Here is a 24568-nt window from a genome sequence, read left to right on the forward strand (position 1 = left end):
ATTTCTTGTTTAATTCAGAATGTGAATTGGCAGTTCTTTCGAATTAACTGTGAAATTTCTAACATATTTATTTAGTGCAGGCTTCAGGGACCAGGGACTAACTTACAGATGAAAAAAAAATCTCTCGTAGGACATCGCGATATCTTGCACATTTATGCATGATTGCATTTAGTACACAGAGACAACGCAGATAACGCAGTTCACAAACACCCAAACTACCTGGAATCCTTTCAAATACATCATAAAACATCATTACAAACCAAATACAGTACCAAATCTTTGCTGATAAAATTACTGATAAAGCTCAAGGCCAAATGAAGTTTTATGAAACACAATGTCACCCTAAGACTGCAACAGACCGTCTGACAAGAATTCAATTTCAACTTTGAAAGTGCATACAGACACAAGAAATCCAAAAGCCGGTCTGACCTCAATGCGCTTTACATAAAGAATCTCACAACAAAAGTCAAACGCTCTGTTAGAGCATCTGAGGGAGCGTGACACCGCAGCTCAGCTCTGTGTCAGAAAGAATGATGCATGTTGACTGTAGCCCTGCGTTTGTCAGACGAGGTGTCTGTCGTAAAATTGCCAAAGCCAGCAGATTGACACTCATTAGCAGGCCGCTGAGAGCCATTGCCCCGGGGGAAGAAGCTTCAGAGAGACCATATCCCACTAAAAATAAATGATTCAAATGATTGGTACTGATAAAACTGGATGAATTAGAAATAGAAGAGAGCTCAGGCAAGACCTCTGGTTGGCAAGCTGTTGTCACATGAAAGGCCGCTTAAAGCCTCCATGACACCCACCACCCCCAGCCTCTTAGCGCTGGTGTCGGCCACCCTCAAGCTGAGCCCGCTCTTCCTGCTGCCACTCACAGGCACACAAATACTGTAAATTATGCACGCCCACACACACACACATACACATCAATGTCTGCTTCATGCCACAGTTTAAAAGCAGGAGTGACCAAGGCCAAATCCTAGAGGGTGAATTGAGTAACACACCCCCCTCGTACACGCATTTGCCTTTCGCACTCCGAGCATACGCCATCATGAACGTCCTGCCCTGCTCTTTGTGCCTAAGTCCTTTGCACTTTATACGGCTTCACAGGCAGAAAGGGCACCTGTCCATCACTGCATTTGTTCACCATCCCTAAATTAAGTCATTCATCATTATGCATGTCTTAGTCTGTCAATCATTCAATCAATTGGAAGATTATTACAGTAATTTAAGAATCAGGCCCTCCAGCACAGAAAGTAGAAAGAGATGAAAGAAACTTTGAAACTCTTTGTGAATGGTATTATTTGGAATATATTTGGATATGTCATGGTGTGGTTAAGGGAAGGAGCACTCGACGAGAATATAACACTTAACACTCTTTACTCCTTCACAAGAGAGAAAAAAAAGGCAGGCAGGCATAATATAACCTCACATAATAAAGACGAGAGCAGATGATTTGAACTGAAACAAACAGGAACTTATAGAACACAGAAAATAACTTAATTAACAAGACACACCTGAACAAAATGATACAATTAACAGAAAGTAGGGCACACAGAGCACATGGTACAAGAAAACCAACAACAAAGAGTCCAAATACGTGACAGTATATATGTTTAATAAATTGTTAACTCATTTATAACAATTGATAACTCATTTCAGCTTGGTATTCCTCAACTTAACTTTTCACTAGTTAGCAATAAAGGGATGATTTTATCAAAAATTATTAATTACTCATCTTCGTGTCATTTAAAATTTTAAGATGCACTGCTGTGTGTATCTAATGGAAAAATTCCTTATACTTATATAGTCATAACCATTAATGGTGCTAAAGTGAAATGTCTCCCAAAAATGTCAGTTTCTTTCATCCTCTGAGCACAAAAGAGGATATTTTGAAGAATGTTGGTAACCAAACAGTAGCTATTGACTTCCATAGTATTTCTGGCTAACATTAACTGTCTGTTTATCAACCTTCTTCGAACCAGCTTTTCACGAAATTCAACTTTTCATTAATTTAATTGAGTGCTGATTAGACACTGGCATTAAATATGATATGATTCAATCTGATATGTATTATTAAATGTAATTGCAGACTAATTCAGAGATATGGCAAAACTAACGTATTGAACAAATCACAAAAGCAACACAAAGAAAAAGGCAGAAGAGAAAGAACAGAAGAAGACACGTTTTATTACAGGATATGCTCCCTTTTTCTGAGCCCCTAAATGCATATGTGTTCTCTCTGAAGGTTAATTTTCCCACAGTGATTCTTCCTGGATGTGGACAAAATATCCTGCACACACCCTGCCAAAGTGTGTCTGATCCAGTCCAAATGTGGCAGGCTTCAAACCTCTGCCAAGTGTGTCACCATCAAGGGTCAGTATTCCAAAGCTACCCTGAAACTAAAGTCCAGGGGCACAACAGGAAAACAACAACCGCAACGCCCCTCATTTGCTCATAAATCTGTCACAATTTGATTTTGGGGATAAAATTTTTAAAAAATTCTAATGTTTTATTTGCACTGTAATATTACATGATTTTTTTTTCACATTCTGAGTTTACGTCATGTATAAATTATTCTAAAAAAATTATATATGGATGGATGTTTTTACAGAATATTTCCTATATAACTTCTTGTAGCCATATACTCTTTATTAGCTTTTGTTTATACAGTTACAGTTTAATAAATAAATAACTTAATTAATTAATTAATTAATTTACTTGTCTGTCAATTTACTGTAAATTGTCTTTATCAGTCAAATCATTCCTGTGAATTTTTCATTCCATTTACGACTTCCCTTTAACCTGTCATAAGCCTGTCAAAGCAGTGAAAGTGAGATGTATTTCACTTCAGCTCACCATCTGTGTTGTCCACTCAATGCTGCTCGCTGAGTAAATCTTCCTATATGGATATATGCATTTAATGTGATATTAATATGTTATTCATTGAAGTGGAAAATGTTTAAAAGTTAACTGACCAAAAGAAAGTATCCTTTCCAAAGCCAATCTGCTTTCATTTGCCTATTACCTATTATTAAATCGCCCAATTTTCACTTTTTCTGTGCTTTCACTTCTATCCTTACCTACCTTTGCTTGCACATTGCCCAGCAACATTCCATATCTGCTCTACAAGCGCTTGATGTCTTTTTCCACACTGTCTCTATGTCCTGTTTTCCTCCTGTCACTCCCTCCCTACATGTATTAAGATACAAAACTCTTCCTGCTCGTATTGCCTTGTTACAGTCCATATACAAAAGTGGATTTAATGGGCTTTTGCAGTGATTTATGGCTGTCACAGCTCACCAACGCAAATGAGACTTGACACTGGCCCACATACTTTTTCCAGGCTACGAGCCAACAGATACAGACAGAGACACACACTATTGCTCATTCATGATTTCAGTCAGGGCAGACGCGGTGGGGCACGTCAGATCTCTCATGCGGTTTTTAACATCTTTAAGAGTCAGCTTTCTCCAAGCAGCCCTGCTGGTCGGTTCCCAAGAGGCTGCTGATTCTGCATTACACGCGATGACCCCTGTCTGACAGTAGACATGACAGTGGTGATGATTTCTTAATGTTCGCCAAGTGGGCGACAGTGGGGGGCCCGTTTCTGACATTAGGGAGTGATGGAGGGGAAAGCGGATTGTACGACCCGTCGGCCAATAAGAGGGAGCCATGTTTTGGGGAGGCGATCATTTGGGGGCCTGCGGAGCAAGCCAGAGGAATGCGGGAGAGCACAGCTGTCTTCTTCTGTCAAACACAGACCCTAAACTGTCTGAAGAATAGATAAGCTTGGCATTTCGTCTGCAGGACCCCTCCTCACCTTTTCACATTGGTGGGCCGCATACTACAGCTGTACATGTTCAGGGTGTGCTAAGCATTTCCCATCATTCACTGGAGCAGCATTCCTGATGAAATGATGAAATGGAATGAAAATGTGCAGTTGTTTCCTTTAAGTCAATGCAGTTTGCCTGTGAAAACACATTTTACTTTTAGAATCTAGAAGTAGCGCTAAATTGAATGAATGTTTGCTGAACTCTCTAAAAAGCTATTTGAATACTTTACATTATTCATTATGTTAGTATGAATCATTAGCAATAAAGAATATGTACAGAAAAATAGGGATAGTTCACAAGAAATTAGGATTCTGTAATCAAAATATCAGAATAAAATACCAAATAGTATAATATTTACTGTACATAAGCATTTTACTTTTTTCGCAGAATGGAAATGGAATAAAATAAAAAGTTATTATACATTATTCATTTATTTTTAAAGCATATATAATTTGATATAATGTAATGTTAAATGACATAGATGTTACCACTCGAAGAATCAGTATATAGAAGCATTATAAAATGTAAAATCATTTTCTTTCTTTTTTTTTTTAAGCAACAGAAAAAAAGAAAAACATTGTTCATGACGCATGATACGCAAACACAAGCTTTTTTATTAAGATTTCTCAGCTTGCTTTTTTTTCATCTTCAAGAAGACTTGCACTAGGAAAGGTCACATCTGCAGCCCTGCATACATCTGCATGTGAGTCTCTTCTCCATGTTTAACCACGAACAACCTAGCGCCTCAAGCTTGTAGTCACTGTGTTTATGAAGGTGACACAGGGTTCAGAGGATGGTAGGAAACGCAAACCCCACTTTGAGCAGATGCACATTCAAAAATGAATGAACACGTGGAAAATCCCTTTTAATGGATGAGGCCGTCTTTATTGTTTTGTTAAAAAAGTAGGTGTCAACTTTCATTTTTAACAAAACGATCTGCCACACGTGTCCCGTAAGACTTAGGGACATAAATCGCAAAAACTGCTGATTGAAACACCTTATGGACATTGACAAGTCTTCTCCCCTTTCCAAGAGACTCAGCATTGATTACCAGCTAATTATAAACGAAGGAAGTGGCAGCTTGTTTGTTTCTAGGGTTGCAGTGGAATACATTTGCACTTCTCCAGGAGATCATGTGATATCGGGTGAGAATTCCGCAGAGCACTAAGTGCTACCTTCTCCTCTCTCTTCTTCTGCTTCATTCTAGTCGTCTGTCTCTCACTCCTCTAACGCTCTCTCTCTACACCTTTTAATTCTGCCGCCTTTCACAGCCCCTGTAGGTGGTGCCTCCCAAAAGCCTTCTTTCACACCCAAAGTGGGGTTTCAAATAAACATATGTCGCGTTAATTAGGTCCCCGTGCCTGACAGGAAGGCCTAGTGTAAGGGCTGACTTGAAGAAACATATGCTGTTAAGTCTCTTTAATCAGAGCTATTCACACGATGATTATTAGACATGTTATACTGATGTCCTCATCCAGCTCCCCATATTCACTTTCAATGAACACCGGTCAAACAATGTATTCTCTTTGGAGTTCATTATAAAATGACATATTAATTTAAATATCACTCTCTGAAAGTGTATTGTACAATATTGCTAATAGGATGATATGATAATCAGTTTTCGTCAACATCAAGACTGAAATGTACATATTTGAATACGATATGAAACCGTGCAGTTGTTTCCTTTAAGTCAATGCACTTTGCCAGTGAAAATACATTTTACTTTTATAATCTAACAGAATATTGAGAGAAGTAGCGCTAAATTGAATGAATATTTGCTAAAAAACCCTCCAAACAGTTATCTGAATACTTTACATTATTCATTATAGCCGGCGTGTGTTAGAGGGAGAAATAATCTCTTACTTTATCAAAGAAAGAAAAATCATTTAGACCAAGTTATCACATTTTCATTTGAGATAAAATAAAGTATGAAGGCAATTAACATTTTACTTCAATATTTGTCAGTATTTTTAGATGTTGCAAATGGTCACCAATTTTAATATTTTACTGGTTAATTTTAATAGACCTTCATGCGACAGACAACGAATCTTTTCAGAAAATAAAATAGAATAGAAACAATTAATGTATCATAAGCTTTTAAAAATGGAAGTAAGTTACACCCCAGGACTATTCTGACACATTGTTTTCTATACACTAACATGCAAAGAAGTCAAGTCAAAACACCTGAAAATCAATTTTAGACAAATAGATAATAGATAATAAAATATATTTATCATTTTGATACTCTTCCGTATGCCAGTGCTCATAATGGCAACAGTCATAATTTAAGTACACTAAGAATAGATAATTTAATAAACTAAATATGTGTTTTTTGCTGTCCAAAAAATATAAAAATGGAATAGAACAATTTTTAACAAAATAAAACAGACATGCTGAAGCTTGCCATGTACAGTTTTTTTAATCAATTAGAGTAAAGTTCAAAATGAAGTAAATAGGAAAAGGAAGTGAGACTTGACATTTTACAAGAACTGTTTTGACAACAAGAGTACTGCATATCATGACTGATGGAGTGCAGGCATGGTCTGGGTCCATCAGAGCATTAGGCGCGCTCAGGTTTCAGCGGGGCCTTCTAGGCCCTATGTCCTCCTCTCCCCTCTGTAACACTAAGACTAAGACTTATTAGCTGTTCAGAAGAGAGAGCGCACACACTAAAACTAGCACAGCTGCATATAGCTGAAGGTATATTGCTTAACAGATCAACGGTACTGATGGAAAATCTCAAATGTATAGATAAAACATTAGCACAGGATGAGTCAGAATGACACCTCACTACACTAACCCACCACATGAAAACTCTCAACCCCTGAAACTGCAGGAAGAAGAAGTGTGATAAATAAATCCAGCAATCTTTCACATCACTCTCTGATTGATCGTCAACTGAAAAGACATGATTTTAGGAGAGGCTGGCTTTCAAAAGCAAACATATCTAACGATGCAAAATGAAGTCAGATCCTGGTCATCTCATTCACATCGCACAGATATGACCTCATAAAAATCCGCTGCTATCGTTTACACCAAGTGCAATAGATAATAGTGTTACTGAGGGAACGCCAACGCAATATTCAGCAAAGAAAAATTTGATTGTCATATTCACTCGTGTTATTGCTAGAATAAAAATACATATAGAGCTACATATAGAAACTTTGGCAAAGAAGACTTGAGCTAATATAAAATCCTTCCTCCCACACACTGTGAACGGAGAACAGCCATACACCTGCGACAGCTATGCCAAGTAGGTTTGAGAATGAGTGGAGTGCAAGCCGCTGCGTAAATGCTTAAAAGACTGCCGGGCAGCGTGCGTAGTGTGTAGCGTGCTTTCTTTAATTGCTGATACAGCAGATGAGGGATGTTTGTGTGTAGCATTTGTGTTTCGACCGGCTGTGGTGAACATCGCCTGCGGAGGATCAGCTTAACTAAGGCCTAAAAGGTGCCTGTCACCCCCACAGGGTAAGTGCAGAGTATAACCGCCCGGCCTAGTGGACGTGTCACCGGGGACAATACGCTATCATCCAGGGTGTCAACACCAATGAGTTTAACTGGTGACCTTGTGAGCTCACCTTGCTAGGAGAGACACAGGAAGTCGAATTAGAGAAATGACAGTGCGGAAAGGCAATTGTGTCATACCTGCACTGGGGGGACACTGAGTAAGTGTGTGTGCGGCATGTGTGTGGGTGTGTGCGTGTGTGTGAATGTTGGCGCTATGTTTGTTGGCTGAATGGGGTATTGTGATTTTCTTCATTTACTATTTCACACTTTTCTATGAATGCATACTGTTTTGTACAAATGATGCGTGCAGTGTATGTTAAGCACAACTGAACTAATAACGGAAAAAGAAGACTTTCGAATTTCGACAAAGTTTTTCTTGAAATTTGAAAACATTGACAGTCTTGTCTTCTTTTTTCGTTATTAGTTCAGTTAAAGTGAGGAAAGTAAAATATTTTTAAATTGTAAATTGTAAATGATTAAAAAAGATTTATGACAGTACATTATTTTTTTTTATTTAATTTTATATTAGTTATACGTATTTAAAAATAACAGAAAGAAATTAAGCCACTGCAAAAAAAAAAATTATTATGCTTTTTAAGCAAAAATATTGTCTTGTAGTTTATCAAAAAAGGCATTCCCAGAATCCTCTGTACAAACTATAACATTTTAGAATCTATTTAAAAAGTGTGTTGTGTGTGTGTGTGTGTGTATACACCATTTGTATGTGTATGTAGCATAATGCATTTTTTTTTGTGTGTGTGACATAATGCATTATTTCTATTTACTCCATTATTTCAGTCTTGTGTGTGTGTGTGTGTGTATACACCATTTGTATGTGTATGTAACATAATGCATTATTTTTTTTGTATTGTATGTGACATAATGCATTATTTCTATTTACTCCATTATTTCAGTCTTGAGCGTTACGCTGACGTAATTTTGTGTTTGTCTTTATGATATTGCAAGCTGTTGGAAAGTTTTCACCAGATACGGGAAAAACACTTATAGTGAACTTTAAGACATTTCGTGTGCCGTTACTAAAATGTCATATCTGCCTGCTGGTAACGTCGTCATATAACTTCCTTTTGTACATGTGCAACAGAATGGTTCATAAAAAATAAATAAATTCATTTATTTAAAAAATCAATATTAAAGTGATGTAATGTTTCGTATATGTAAAACTTAAATAAAGATGCTCTCACAGTGGAGCCAAATAAAAAATCCTGTTTGAATCCTGTTGAAAATGAATGTCAAAAACGTACGTTTCAAAAAGAAAAATAATAATTTCATATGGGTTAAATCTACTCTCTCTGTGATTTATGTTGCTCTGGTCTTCTGATTATCATTTATCAACACCTGCAAACAAGTCTAACGAGTTATATAAATTTAGTCTAAATATAACTTATTTAGTTGAAGGCTAATTGTTATAATTAAAAAACAATTACGAAATACATTTTCGAATAGGCTACAGTCACCGACGCACATATCTTTACATGCGCCCTAAGAATAACTTTTTAATTAGCATACACTCTGTGAATATACATTAAAAACTGTTCAAGTGTGTATCAAACCGAAGCCCCTGTAAATAGGGGAAGGCCCGTCCTCGCGTATCAAGCCTATCACGCCCAGCCTGAGTGTAAAGCCCACCTCCGGACCAATTACCATTCGAGATATGGATATATCATAGAGTCTTATCATGTGTTTGAAGTCCGATTCCTATTTCAAATACATAGTGGCAATGTCTTCAACATATTAAGTTAAATCAAAGTGAAGACTTCCCAATCGGTTTAAAACTAGATTGCACGGTGCGCTCTGCAGACGAGCTTCATAACTTGTAGTCTATAGAGAGTTGTGTTGGAGTCTTATTTTAAATGTTAAAGCATACGGACGCTAAACCTATGACACCTCTAGTGAGTTCGAACCGGTGCTGCAGATGGGCGGCATAGGCAGGAATCTGTATCTCAATATGTTGAATGGAACAGACGCGCAAAGTTTCGCCAAAGACGCAGAACTGAACAGCCACCTGCACCGAAACCGCGACTTACCGGACTTTAAAATGGGCATCCAAGACACGAGGTTTTACTACCAAGACTCGATTCCAAATGGACAGGACAGTTTGACGTTGCCGTTCCACGCTGAACACCACCAAAGCGCCGGAGCGCAGACGGGGAGGTTTTACGCGCCGGCTCCGCTCGGCAGCTGTCACTTCACCAGCCGGAGCGGGACGGGACATACTTACGTTCCGGCCGGAGCCGACGCGTATTCAGCCAACGGTAAAGACGTGTACCCGAGCAGCGCGGACGGCTACCCGGCGTCTTTTCAGCACGGGTATCCGCGAGCACCGATGTACTCTTTACCTGGTCTACAGGTGTCTGGGAAGACTCAAGTGCTCCTCAACAACTACCCGCTGTGGGCAAAGTTCCACAAGTACCAGACAGAGATGATCATAACGAAACAAGGACGGTAAGGAGCGCAATAGATTGTCACTCTTTAGCATAAACGCCGTTATCGTGGTAAAGTTTGCGTACGCGATAACAAAGCATGGATCATAATAAGAAACTGAATGTTCAGTTCTCTCACTGTACTTATCTAAATGCCAGCTGTGCCAGCCAGGGCAGGTGGGCATGAAACCGAGTCCTTGGCATTTGTGTATTAAATTTAGACGCCTATTTACAAAGATCTTTTGATCTGACCTTTTTTTCTCCAGACCGCGAACTGGTTTCAGTTATTGTCAAAAGTAAACAAATACTGCAATTTGTCAAATTTTCTCACTGTGCCTAGGTGCACTCTGACACAAATCTTTGAAAGTGTATTACCTCATTGTCTGGAACAAGTCCGAAAGGAGTTCTGATGATGTTTTGGGTTCGTTATTTTTAAAGGCTGAGGATCTCGACGGCAGCGTTGTGAAAGAACGCGACGATATCAAACTCAGATTATAGTGTGCGTAATAATAGCGATAAAATAAAATAAAAATAAAATAAAAAAAAGCGTACTGTTCATTTAAAATACGATTTATAAACCGCTGGTGGCGTTCCCTGGGGACCCCAGAGAGGGAGGAAAGTGCTTGTGGGGACGTTTGACAGGTCAACGAGCATTAATATCTAAACATGTCTCTGATGATTATAGTCTACAGATGTGCAACACTTCCATTTTAGAGCTGCTTTCAAAGCATGCATTAATAGTCATGGCGTAATGCAGATTTAAAATGTTGACTGATAAAACTGCATAATTGTTTCTAAGTAGGCCCTAATAAGCCGTTTTATATATTTATCACAGATTCTTGAATGTGTTTAAATTAATAGATAACGCTTAAAATTGTTGCCCGGACCTGTAATATCTAAGCTGGTCACACCTTTCAGCTTACAAACCATTCCTGTTAAAACGTATGATAGTGGACAGCATGCGAAAAACTTAATAACAGGGAGGGGGATAAAAGCTTACACGATAAAGCCGTAGAGAGAGGTATTATTCAGAAGACAAAAAAATGTAACACTTGTAGCCTAAAATGTATTTATAAATTTCAGCATGCATATACGTTGTATAGTAAATTAGGTTTTAAGAAATAATGCACATTTTTAATTTGGTATTGAAAGCAGGCTTAACCTAAAAATAAAAAAATTGACTAAGAACATTTTTTATGTTTTTCTCTCAGTGTTTTAACCACTGATTTAATTTCACATAATAATGCTACAAAAATATTATTAGTGTATATATCATAGCAGTAAAATCCTGACTACGACATTGCTTTAAAAACTTCCACTGATGTCATGGTCGTCACTTTTAACTTTCATTATTTTATTTTATTTTGTACTGTACTGCGCTGTACTATATACACCACCTAAACGAATCCCTCTTATTTAAGATTTTTAAAGCAGGGATATTTGTTTTTCATGATATTATTATTTATAGTTTGGAAGCTTTTACGCAGACAAATGCGTGCATCAGTGTGTACAGTAGGCTAGAATTGTTTGTGATGGTTAGTGTGTGAATGCATGCTTTTGTAACCTGTAGCCTACTGGCAGGTGCCTTGAAACCTTTTGCAAACCGTCTTTAAAGTTGTGCTCAGCGCATTCTGAATAAATACATTCAGAAAAAAACAAACATACATTAATATACCATTAAAGATTACATAAAACTTCAAATAACCCTAAATGTGCAAGTAACTAACAATCAAACAGACCATTTGTGAGATTAAATTTTTAACTTGAACAAGAAAACCTTGTTTGTTTCGTATCGCCATAGTGATACATTTGTTTGCCTCTGAATTCTGTTTGTATCTAATCTACTGCATTAATCTTCTTCATGCTCAGACTCGTGCTTCAGATTGAGTCAGTTTATTTAAATGCACAATATTTTTTGAGAATCGTTATTACGCTCTGGTTTTGTACGATGTACAAAGTGAGCGTTATTTTTATTGGTTCTCATTGCCAGTGAGTGACAGAGCTCAGGTAATTCTGACAGGAAGTGTAAAAGTAAGGAGGAGGGGGTGGTGCATTTGGGGGTAAAGTTGGTGAGCACCACTGAGACTCCGATGGCCATACACATCAGTGGAGGTAGCTTTGAAGTGCAGGAAATGAAGGAAGGCACTTTCTTCCTCTCTCTCTCTCTCGCTCTCTTTTTCGCTTTTTCTTTGCTCTCTCTCCTCTGGTCTGGTACCTTGTGAGCGCAGTGATGCACGCTTCCTCAGAAGTCGAGGTGCAGTCCGAGTCGAGGCTTTGAAATGCACCGTAAGGCCCATAGCCTGAGACGAGAGCAGAGGTCTTCGGCCCTTTTCAAGTCGAACTCTAAAACTAGCCCCTAACCTCACCCCTGCCACCAGGTTTCACAAACTTAAACAGGCATGGGGCCATGAGCTCTAAACATAGATTGGTGTAGGTGAGCGTTGTCTTGCTTTTATGCTAGTTTGAGATCCAAATAAGGGAACAAGCAACTTGCAGACTAATAACTGGACTGAAATTCATGAAAAATGTTACTTCACAGAAAATCAGTGGGAGAGATATAAAACCACAGATATTCCATTCCACCTCATGTTTTTGTTGGTGATAAATACTAGAGTGAAAGAAAAATGTCTCGACAAATCCATCTGCAACATGCCTGAAAAGAGGAACTAGTTTTTTTCACTGTGATTGCAAACGTCAATATACAAAGTTATAAAAGATATATTCTTCAGGTGCTTATGTAGGATGTGTAATCAGTAAATGTAATATGTAAATCAGTAGGTTCTTCGTAAGTTTGGCGGAGGAGTCATGGGTCTGTGCATTATGTGTAAATAAAGCTGGCTTTCTGCTTCAGTGAATTAAATTTAACACCACAAAACGCTAGAAATTTTCCAAGCATTTGCTTATGAAGCCTACAAATGTGCAGTGAAACTCTTAGGAAGTTCTTTACGCTTTATATGCTTACACACAACATGGTATAGCAAAATATATTGCACAATGAAATCAGCAAAAAGTTATACATAAATAATTTATCTGGCCTTCGTTTGCCCTCTCTAAAATTGCAGCACTGATTAAGATAAAGATGGCAGAGATAAACAATGGCCTCAAAAATGAAAGTTCCATCATTATTTACCCACCCTCATGTCAGCGCAAACCGACACGAGGGTGGGGCAAAATTTGAGGGGTTTTTTCAGTAGAAGTCAATGGTCACCAAAGCTGCTTAGTTTTGTGTTCTGCAGAAGGAATAAAATAAATGATGACATAATTTATGCATGAACTGCACTCATTGAATTGGCTACACTGTAAAAACGATTTTTCGCTGTTGTAAATAAAAAAAAGATTGTTGGAGTACATTATTAATATTTTAACAGTTATTGCTTTGCTATTTCTTTGTAATTATTTGTGAAATGTATTAGCAATTTCTGAGTGAAAATGGTTTCGAAGTATTTTGTTTACCATTTTTAAGTGTAAAAAATAATAGTAATAAAAAAAGTAGTAGATGTAAAACGTTCGCAAAATCCACAAATGTATTTATCACATGACCTAGAGAGATATTTCAGTAAAAAGTCTTCAAAAAAGCTATAAACCCAGCAGGCACATAACATCATAAGATGTAAATTTTGGTTGCGACATCAGGTGAACAAAATTCGACGTAAATTCAACTAATGTCAATGTTAAATTGATATCCAATACAGACGTCAACCCGATTTTCATTTTAAAATGAAATGAAATCTCTCCGACGTCAATCTGCATTATATAGATGTCCGGTGACTGGAGGGAATAATATTAATATAAAACTTTTTTCTTTTAGCTTGAAAACCGCTATATGTCTTTGAAAAAACAAATGCTTAAAATTGCATTGTGTAATAATAATTTTTTAGATGTGCAAAATTTTGGAGCCACATTATATATGCATTTGTAAATATTTACAGCAAGATATGCAATATCACTTTTATTAATATTCTTGATGTCGTCCAGGCTCTGTATGAAATGCAATCTCCCCCTGCACCACTCAAGGTCTCTCTGCTTGTAGCCTTTGAGCTTTCTGTCTTTCTTTTTTTTTTTTTCAACTAACAATCACTTCCTGTTCAGCTGTATATGGTAGCATGTAGTATGCAGTTTTGCTGCAGAAAGCCAGACCTCAAAAGCAGCAAACTTGTAGAACTGGCTTAGCTCACTGGAGGACAGACCTATGTCTACGTACATGATTCCAGCAGAATCCCATCGAGCAGCCCTGACAGAAACAGATGAGCTGTGACAGTAGCACATCTGTAGAACACCGTCGAGATCAAAGGGATTGCTTTAAACTGTGGTTGCTGGCTGCTCCATTTCCAGCCACTGTTTTTCAGCAGCCGTGCTACAAGCTCATCACTACAGCTATGACGGTTCTCCATCATCAGCAAATATATCGTGGTTTCTGAAAGTAACCACATTCGCATAATAGCTTACAATAACCACGTAAACATGTCGTACTTACTGTACATGTCAATCTGCATGTGTCATGTTTGATATTTTACTGTACATTTGTAAAAAAAATTACCTAGCAGCCGCAGACCGGCTTGTTTTTAAAAGATCAAGAGTACGAGGATGACATAAACTGGACCTGAACTTCTGTCCTGCTGAATTAGTGACCACCGGTCGATATCCAGACAGTTTTTTTTTCCTTTTGAGCGTCCCCTCCTGTCTTTCTTACTGAGCCGAGTTGCCTTGATCACATCGAGCAGTTCTTCTGCTTAGGGGAAACACATACATGTATGGAAAACTGTACCTTCCTAAAGTCCTAGACAGCAGAGGAGGCACTTTTGTTTGGCAACCACCTACTAACGCGTTCGTGGCTCCATCACTGCGTCAAGGAGTGGCAGATAAGTTTCCAAAGGTTAACCTCTAACTTTTTTGTCGTAAACCTAAACCTCCCACTCATGCAAAACATTCCTCTCAGTGGCAAACCCACTGGTTTCCCCCTCTCCAGGTACTGATTTCTTATAAATGTCTCATTTTAAGTAAGTATGACAATTTCTGAGGCTCAGTCAGATGAGGAAAGTGACTGCCACAGACGGTATAGTTATAACTCAGAGCGAGGAGGCAGCGCATGAGCGTTGAATGATACAGAGACGATTCTGGTTTCTGTTTTCACTTATATTGACAACTGATGTGGAAGAAGAAACCCGTCACCTGCTCGGTCTCTTCACCACCACAAGGCCCCACAATGCCAGGGCTACATCTGAGAATGATGATTGATTACAGCTGCCCGTGGGTGGGCAGTCCATCCGCTTGTGTTATGCCGCCCTGTAGCAAACAAGCGTCCCCGTGCTCTGATCCTCGATAGGTGTCCTTTAACCTACTTGAAAAGAGAAATTGTGAAACCATTTCGGGTCAAAATATAGCTCTTTATTCAATCTTTCGAAGCAGTCGGTTTTTTGACGCTTTCCACTTACTGAAGCAGTTGTAAATGTCTTGGAAACACAGAGTAAGATATTTAGTAGAATACGCAAGCTGCGCTTATGAATAAAACAAAAGGAGACTTTGGTTGTGAGTTGCTGAATGTCAGAAATGAAAAAAAAAGTACAGACAAATTAACAAATGCACCGTTGATAAATGCTTTTTAAAAAAAATTCCCCCATGGTAATTTAGAGAATCTGTTTACAATTTTACATGCATATGGGATGTGTATAATTAGCATTTTTGGTTTCTTTAATAGACAAAAGTAAATTAAAAACTTTACTTCTAATGTTTTCTAATCATTAATAATTTTAATATTGTTTTAGAGTTAGATTTACTTAGACCTAAATTACACTGCTTGGGGGCAGTAATATTTTTGAAAGAAGTTTTTTTATGATCATCAGATCTGAATTAATTTGACCCCAAACATTTGTACATTATTATAAATGTAATTTTATTCTAAAAATTGCTGAGTTAAATACAATACACTGTTGCTTAAAAATTATACACAAAATTGGTAATATATTTAATAACAAATAATGTAATAAATATATTTAAAAAAATAGCTTATTTTAAGCCAACCGTATAGTACATTTGTAAACAATAGTTAATAAAAAATAAATAAATAAATATATTTGAAAAAATATATTTTACCTGATCTAAATATCTGACCCTCATACACTCTTCCCAATTTATGCATGAACTGCACTCATTGAATTGGCTACACTGTAAAAAACGATTTTTCGCTGTTGTAAATAAAAAAAAGATTGTTGAGGTAATTGCTTTGCTATTTCTTTGTAATTATTTGTGAAATGTATTAGCAATTTCTGAGTGAAAATGGTTTCAAAGTATTTTGTTTACCATTTTTAAGTGTAAAAAATAATAATAAAAAGTAGTAGATGTAAAACGTTCACTAAATCCACAAATGTATTTATCACATGACCTAGAGAGATATTCCATCTTATATAGTAAGATGTAATATATTAAATTATGTAATATATGAAAAACATTTATTAAGAAGTTTAATAAAAAATAATGTAATAATAAATATATTTAAAAAAATTGCTTTTATTTTTGTTGTTGTCTTTTATGTTTTACATTTATTGCTTTATTTGAATAATTATGTGTCTGATTTTAAATTTACAATATTTTTGGCTTATTTTAAGCCAACCATATAGTACATTTTAAACAATAGTTGAGTAAAATGTATATATAAAATACCATAACACTGCCAAAAGGCAAAAACAACAACAACAAAAATCTAACATTGAAGATGAACCTCTCATGCTAATTCTGAAATAGCATAAACTATATAAAGCATTATATAGTTCTATATAAAGCAGAACTAATTCTAAAAATCTGACCCTCATACACTCTTCCCAGTGGGATAAAGGTGTACAGTTTCGCTCAGCAGGCTCACAGGAGACGGAGCAAGATAGAGAGTGAGAGATTTTTTATAAACATACTCACAACCTAAATCCATTCTGAGCCATATACAAATTATTTGGTGTGTATCCAATTCATGGAATGGATACAGACACAGATACAAGTAGACAACTGCACTTGAGTGTCACCTGACAGGAGCATCCGGCTGAGGGGAAACATGCATGCATGAGCAGTAGCCCGCAACTGTTGAATCTATTGAATGAGAGGCACCCATGTGGCATAGACGTCATCTCTGGAGTGTATTAGTGAGACCGAAAGCGTCATAGTATTGGGTGAGGTTGAATTAAAGCCAGCATGCCTTATGTCAGAGGTTTGTTTTATCACAAGTGGTGCCATGGCAGAACGGCACACAAAAACAGAAGCTGCGCATTTCATACTGGGTCTACGGAGTCTTAAGTCACGTTTTTATAAACTTTACCCTGCCATGGGACACAGTGACCTCCCAGTTACCTCCCCTCCATCTCTGTACCGCGATCAAAATCTGTCTAGCAAGGAAAATTACAGCAATCAAGCAGATGCATCTCACGACATGTTTTATTAATTGGCATATTAAAGATTCACATACAGCCTGTTCCCAGTTGCCTTTCTATCATGTCTGTGCCTTAGTAACTATTGCTTACCGCAAAAAAACACACCAGCATATATACAAGTATATTTAAATAAGCAAATGTAGACGCATGATATATCGTGACCATATTAAATATGGAACGAATTTAATTTATTGTATCAAATGATTTTTTGACCTTTGTTTAAAACTATTTCTGCATGTTTTTGGATTGCAAGCATCTAGCATGACCTTAAAGGATAGACTGAGGCATGTTTTTATTTCCTTTTAGGACCACTATTTCTTTAAAGAGAGTAGATGTCACTTAGTTTTATATACAGACTCTATATATTATTTGACATTATAGTTATTTTGATTTAATGTACTTATATTTATCTTTATTTGTTTTAATGTATTTCTTTATTTATTTTAGACAAAATCTAAAACAAAAAGTATATTTATAACCTAAATATTTGTTGATCAGCTTATCACTAGTCACCAAAAAGTTCCTCTCATTGCAACCCTAATAACGTGATCTTATCTTGTCTGTCAACAGGAGGATGTTTCCTTTCCTCAGCTTTAACATCACCTCACTAGACCCCTCGGCTCATTATAACATATACGTAGACGTGGTTCTTGCAGACCAGCATCACTGGAGGTACCAAGGAGGCAAATGGGTCCAGTGCGGCAAAGCAGAAGGCAACATGCCAGGTACTAAACAGTCACACAGTGCTTTTTTCTGCCCACTATCTACTTTTAAACCCTACAAACAAGATAAATGTCTTTATCTGCATTGTGGTTTTCGCAGTGTGAGTCTTTTCTGAGCAGTGCAGAAAACTTCACATACCAATAGTTCTGTCTTTTTGTGGCTAGAAGTGCATGAGTGTTTCTGATACCACTGTATATGCCACAATCAGAGGAACCTAAGCATGTGGCCCACCACAATAGCATTGCATTGCAACTGCTTTTTAAGGGTGATTGCATGGTAGTGTCAATCAATTTACAAAAAAAGTGCAAACATTTAAATGCTAATACTTCTGCCTGTTTCAACCTAGTTCTTCTCTATTTAAATTTATGACATTTCCTACCTAAATAAGGAACTTTGAAATGATAATTGAAATGATAATAATTATATAATACAGTACATTTTTATAAAATATACAAATAATGTATGAGAAATAAGCAAATATTACAAATAATTTAATAATAAGCAAAACTGCACTACCTATAACATTTTGGGGTTAAATATTCAAATATAGACTTATTTAAATATATTTTAAATGTACAACTTATAATACGTTTGGAATAAATTATGTCAGGAGTGAATTACATTTCAAAATATATTAGCTTAAAAAATAAACAACAACAGAAATCGAATTTTAAATGGTTTATATCAATAAAATACTGTGTCATTATCAGTAAAGGCATTAATATTTACATTGCATTCAGTACCTATATATTTATGCTTAAGTGCTTAATTTTAATTATTATTTTTTCATTTATTTATTTTTTTTTACAGGAAACAGAATGTATATGCACCCAGACTCTCCCAACACTGGGAATCATTGGATGAGACAGGAAGTTTCCTTTGGCAAACTGAAACTTACCAATAACAAAGGCAGCTCTAACAATGTAGCACAGGTAATTTAATGTAATAATAAACACCTACATTAAAGCCAACTTACTGCAACAATTCCCAAACCTGAGTCATCTCTTTCAGCATTGGTTGTAATCAAACAGATCGAAGTTATCAATTAGGTAGAATATGTAGCATATCTGCATTATTTCTCTAACAACTGCATTGCTTGGAATACAGATGATAGTGCTGCAGTCCCTCCATAAATACCAACCACGTCTTCACATTGTGGAGGTGAAGGAGGATGGAACGGAGGACGCCTTTCTGACCTCGAAAACTCAGATGTTTGTCTTTCCTGAGACTCAGTTCATTGCCGTCACTGCCTACCAGAATGCAGATGTAAGTCTCGCCATCTGGTTGCGTTATGCTGGGGCTTATTTTCTTATTAATCAGACTGCAACTACCATATAACCACTGCTTGCAGCAAACAAATATCATCAGTGTGGGATAACCCAGACAAGACAGTTATGTCTGCACTTTGAGTCTGTGATGTTTGTATGTGTTAAGTTTGACTGTAGGAAAGAGTGAGTGAGTGTAATTCATGAATTATTTCATAATGGCAGTGATCTATCATACTCCCTGACTATGCTTCCTGTACCCATGTAACTTTACTCTTACTCTCTCTCTCTCTCTCTCTCTCTCTGTGTGCCCTTTCTCCAACCTCTTCCCTTGCCATTTTATTCACAGATCACTCAGCTGAAAATAGACCATAACCCTTTTGCTAAAGGTTTCCGGGACAATTATGACACGTAAGTAAGCCTGAAGTAAATTAAATACAGAAAATTGGTCTCTATGGAGCAATACTTTCTATCTATCTATCTATCTATCTATCTATCCTATATACCTGCAAATCTTTAAGATTTTTCGAATTCATTAACATTCAGGAACTTCATTCTCAGTTTAATCAATGGTGCAACATTATTAACATAATATTAGTTCTTCTCAAACAATTTGACACATTTCTCCAAACTCAGGTCACTGTTCTCAAAACAGTTAACACAATGAGCTGAATCAATTTTCCTAAACAGATTGTAAGTTTTCATTAATCATAAATATGATAAATCCTGCAAATCATTTTTTCAAAAAACTGTGAACAAAACTCACTAATGTTTTCATAATAGTTAGTAAGACCAACCTGTCATGTCTTTGGACTATTTTGTTGTCGTCATGTGCTCAGTGTGCCCTACTTTCAGTTCTAGTTAATTGTTTTTCAGCCGTGTCTCATTAATTTACTCAATTACGTTGTGTATTTAAGTTCTGTGTTTTGAGTTCATGTGGTCCGATCGTCAATGTCCTTACCCTACGTGGTTAATGTTCGGCCTGCCTGCAGCCTTTGTATTTATTATTGTTTTGCCCGTAAGAAGATTAAATCTGTTTAAGTTTGTTACTTGCTTTGTGTCGAAACCGTGAATGTGACACAACCAATACTTTGAAAAAAAAAAAAAAAGGTTTACACAAGTCACATATATTTATGTACTATTGTCCAAACACAACAAACAAAACTCTGCAGTTTGTCGTATCATCAAATGCATTTGGTATATTTTCAATTGGCCCCAGATTATTAATTGCTCATTTAATACCATGCACAGCACAGGAAACACAGTTTAAATATATATTATTTCTGTGTTCCACCTTTAACAACAAAAAACTGCTGCTAAAAGTGGCACAAGCTGATTTTAAGTTTAAAGGGGTAGTTAGTTTTTCACATCGGTGAGTGGACTTAGATATACACAATATATATATAAAACAAAATTTCTTGTGGACAAATTGCAATAAACATGTATTTATTTGTTTAAGATAAGTTTGTGTTTAGATAGCTGTGTTATTTGTGTTTAGCAAGTACATTAAACTGAAAGAAAGTGCCATATTGATTGAGAAAAACTGTAATTTTTGTTAGTTGAAGTTGATCTCTGACCCCCTTTATTTCTTCATGTAGGCTGTATGCACCTCCTGACTCAGACCGCCTTACGCCTTCCCCAACCGAGAGCCAGCAGTTCCTCCCAGGCAGTTGTTACCCTCACCAGCCATACCTGTCTGATCAGTACATGAGCCCCTTGCCCCAGAGTCGTTTCTACAGCCGCGAGCCGGTCAGCATGAGCCCGCAGTGCCCCAAAGACCCTACCGCCAGCCCTCACAGCCGCTTTTACCTGCCCAGCCAGCAGGGGGTGCCTCCGAACCGCCTCGACTTCAACACGTACGAGAGCGAATACACTTCCAACAGCCTCTACAAGCCGTTTCCGATTCAAACTTCCCCGCACCACCCTCTGGGCTACTATTCTGAAAGCCCCTTCGCTTCCGGGCCGGTCTCTGGCGCCAACGCAGGAGCGTGGAGCTCGGGACGACCCTCACCGCAGTACCTTAATCACCCGCACCACAGTAAACCCGGGTCTAGTCTCGGCTGGTTCCGAACCATCTCGACCCCAGCCACGTCTTCGTCTCCCTCAGCAGTGAACTCGCGCTTCCATTCCCCCCCGTCGCTCCTGGATCCCCAGCGTCAGCCGCTGCTCCAGGACAAGTCCAAAGAATCCGGGGAGGACACCTGGATGGAAGCCCCCTCGGTTAAATCGGTGGACTCAGCTGACTCAGGTTTGTTCGAGGGAGGAGAGAGCAAGAAGAGGCGCGTGTCACCTTACACGTCCAGCACAGAAAATTCCCCTCCCAACCGCAGCGCAGAGGCTTGCGAAAAGGACAATTGCAGTGACGCGGGCTACTACGGCTTCTACACCCACTGAAGACCAGCACTCAGACTTTGCTCCTGCTGTCTTCCACCCACCGTCTGTCTGCATGACCCGAGACGCAGGGATCGAGTTCTCTGTGATAGTAGCTACAGTGCCAGGTGTTTGGAGGCCCCTCTGTGCTTTGTGTTCCCTGTGTTAGATGTTTGGGGGGTCATGTGGATGTGTTCTGAAGGTCAATGTCACACAAAAGACGAAGACGATGTGACTGCGCTGAGACACTGGCCTGGAGACACGCAGACAGACAGACCTGTGTGACTTTAGCAGCTGAAGATTTCACAGCACACCTGCTGACACTCCCCCAAAGGAACTGTCTCTGTCCCCCTCGTCAGCCACAGACATGAAAACACCTCGCAAAAACCCACGCACCACACGCACGCTCAAACAAACAAATCACATTCACGTCCATCTTAAAAAGAACGTGGAAAATGAAAAGTCATTTACTTTGCCTCATGTCATGTCAACCCTGTTTTACAAAGAAGGCAGTTTTAAGAAATTACAAAAAGGTGCTTTTAAGCTTGAGAATCACTATAAAATGAATTCATGCAGCTTGTGTGCTGCACGTCAAGTCATCTAAAGCTGATTTGGACATGGCTTGTTCTGTTGTGAACACGGCAAAAGAAAAGTCTTACTTATCTGATGCTTTTGTACATTTCAATTTTAACTCAGTAATTGCTGGTAAATCTCGCAAATGATTACAATGAAGCAATAAAGTGACGGATTGTACTAAACGTGAAATTTTCTTGTAGAAAGACTGTAGTTAAAGCTGTAATCGTAACTTCAAAAACACCCAGAGTGTTGCACATAAATACTTTAATTCTGCTTTAAATGACATGACTCGCTCAAGATGTGATGCTGTGGACCTGTAAGCATGTACTGACATTATATCATCTTCTGATTGGTTGCTCTAGTTGTTATTTGATGGATGATCTCATTGAAAATAACATTGAAAATCTACACATTAAGCAGAAGATTCATATTGAAAGAGAGTAATGTTGCACGCACATGTGTGCTGCATAACAATTTAGCACAGTACAGATTTAATACATCATGCATTTGAGTGTAAGCCTTCATTGCAACATTTCTGTGTCCAGTCAATCCTAAAATGCACCCCTACAGGGAGCACAATCAATAAGCACATTAAAGCCCAGGCCACTCAGACGACACATGCTAGAAATAAAATAGCCATGATGTCTATTAGACCATGGCTTGCATGCACCAGCTGGAATTCCATCCTATAATAGACAGACATAATAAAGCTTGATAGAATGCATGGATGCATTATATATTTAGTTATATTAAATACTAATTTAAAGTTTTGGGATTTTTGGGAAATGTAGTTCTTTGCAGCGTCAGTTTTTGAAAAGAAAAAAAAATGCACTTCACTAAATGTTAAATTTGCAAAAATGCAAAACAGAAACCATGTAGTAATTATTTCCTGATAGCTCTAAAATGTTCTAAAACAAAAAAACATGTATTCCAGCAACTTATGTTATGGCGATTGTTTGAGACAGGGGCCTTGTAATTCTCAGGTTTCATTTAGCTTAAGTCCACGAGTTAGGATAAATGCACTAGTGTCAATCTGATGACTTGTAACAGGACATACTTAAACCAACAGCATCATGTCTTAAGGCGTCGCACATGACTGTATGCAGATAGACAGGGTGGAAAAATGGACACCTGGCAGGGGCTTCAGACTGACTATACATCATCTTTATTCAAACAACAGAGTAAAATGCAGACAGCCCACGCACAGACGTCAGTGACACAGAGGAAGAATGAGCCTTCAGTCTAAGCCTATCAGGCACCGCTGGCATTCAAAGGTGAGAATGACCTCAGACAGATAAGTGGGTGACAAGATGCCACTGCAGAGGACAGTGCACAGACTTCTTGGACGCCCCGGAAGCCTGTGAACTCAGAACGATCCATTTATAGAAGCTTTCTGCATCTTCCTGATCATAAATATGCACGCAGACACTTGCATATGGTCTGTGTCCTAATATGAAACTATTGTAAAATAGAACAATTAAAAGTGATGACTCTTTGTTAAAATGCATTGTCACCTGTGTTTATAGACGTTTCCGAGAAATTGTAAATTGCTGCAAAAACCAACATAGTATCAATATTCTGTGGCCACTCTGTGATCACAGTTTTTTTTTTTTGTTGTTTTTTTTTTTTAAGTCAGCAAACTGACTCTAACTGCCTATGTTTATTTTTCACACATGTGTTTTAAAGCAAAAGCAAACTAAGAAAAAAAAAAGAGTAATATGGTTAAGACTACATTATTTTAAAACAACATTACTGGATCAGAAAGCCATTGCCAGATATCATGCTTAGTTATTTATCATATACCATGCAATTTAGATGCTGGGAAATTTTTAATAGTTTACAAATGCAATTGATATAATGAGTTTTTTAAGGTTAGTTATTGAGAATTTGACAATGACAAACAAAAAGCAAATGGCTGCAAGTCATACTATTTAAATGACAATCAATGTTAAAGAACAAATTTGTATTTTAAAGTGCAATTAAAGTGTTTCTATGTTAATTTAAAAGATGGCTAATGTTCATGTTTGGTTTTTATACACTGAAACGCACTGAAAAGTTTGTTACTGTCCATGTGCACTGAAAATAATTGTCTGTTGTTGTCATATTACCAGTCAATCCATGTTTTGGCTGACCCCTGGTGGACATTATGCTCCTAAGAGTGTCAATAGCAGGAAACTATTTAGGTTATTCTCTCTGACGCCATCCTTGTCTATCCGTTGAGTTAAAAGCAACAATTTAAGTAATGTTACTAATAATAAAAGAGGTGCTTCTGTAGTAAGGTTCCTCGGCCAAGCAAACTGAGCCTCAGACACAGCTGTCAAAATACTGTATATGATATTAAATGATGTTTTTGATTCATTCTAAATGTAATAAAAACTGAACTATACGATTTCTTTCTATTCTTTAATATTGTACACTTTATTCCTGTTTTCAAGTGC

The 24568-nt window shown here is 37.5% G+C and overlaps 1 protein-coding gene and 1 long non-coding RNA gene across 2 annotated transcripts in view; one reads left to right on the top strand and one right to left on the bottom strand.

Moving 5' to 3' along the window:
- The window catches only part of LOC122355629, a 25587-nt gene extending 16060 nt beyond the window's left edge, over nt 1–9527 (bottom strand). Inside the window, exon 1 of the long non-coding RNA XR_006252231.1 lies at nt 9389–9527. This is a non-coding gene — a long non-coding RNA (uncharacterized LOC122355629). The remainder of the gene's footprint in view (nt 1–9388) is intronic.
- tbx21 (T-box transcription factor 21) lies at nt 8930–24516 on the top strand. Its single transcript, XM_043254133.1, has 6 exons — nt 8930–9806; nt 17767–17921; nt 18730–18851; nt 19027–19185; nt 19534–19595; nt 20783–24516. The coding sequence occupies exons 1-6, from the start codon at nt 9277–9279 to the stop codon at nt 21576–21578; spliced, it is 1824 nt and encodes a 607-aa protein (XP_043110068.1). The 5' UTR covers nt 8930–9276; the 3' UTR covers nt 21579–24516.
- The last annotated feature ends 52 nt before the right edge of the window (nt 24517–24568 follow it).

Source organism: Puntigrus tetrazona, chromosome 12 (genome assembly GCF_018831695.1).
Source record: "Puntigrus tetrazona isolate hp1 chromosome 12, ASM1883169v1, whole genome shotgun sequence".
In the NCBI taxonomy this organism is placed as follows: domain Eukaryota; kingdom Metazoa; phylum Chordata; class Actinopteri; order Cypriniformes; family Cyprinidae; genus Puntigrus; species Puntigrus tetrazona.

What these genes read in the sequence shown, in the direction of transcription:
- tbx21 (XM_043254133.1), top strand. Translation starts at nt 9,277, where the DNA reads ATGGGCGGCATAGGCAGGAATCTGTATCTCAATATGTTGAATGGAACA. An exon ending in AGCAGAAGGCAACATGCCAG is followed by an intron (nt 17,922 to 18,729) that starts GTACTAAACAGT and finishes TTTTTTTTACAG; the next exon opens with GAAACAGAATGTATATGCAC. An exon ending in GCTCTAACAATGTAGCACAG is followed by an intron (nt 18,852 to 19,026) that starts GTAATTTAATGT and finishes CTTGGAATACAG; the next exon opens with ATGATAGTGCTGCAGTCCCT.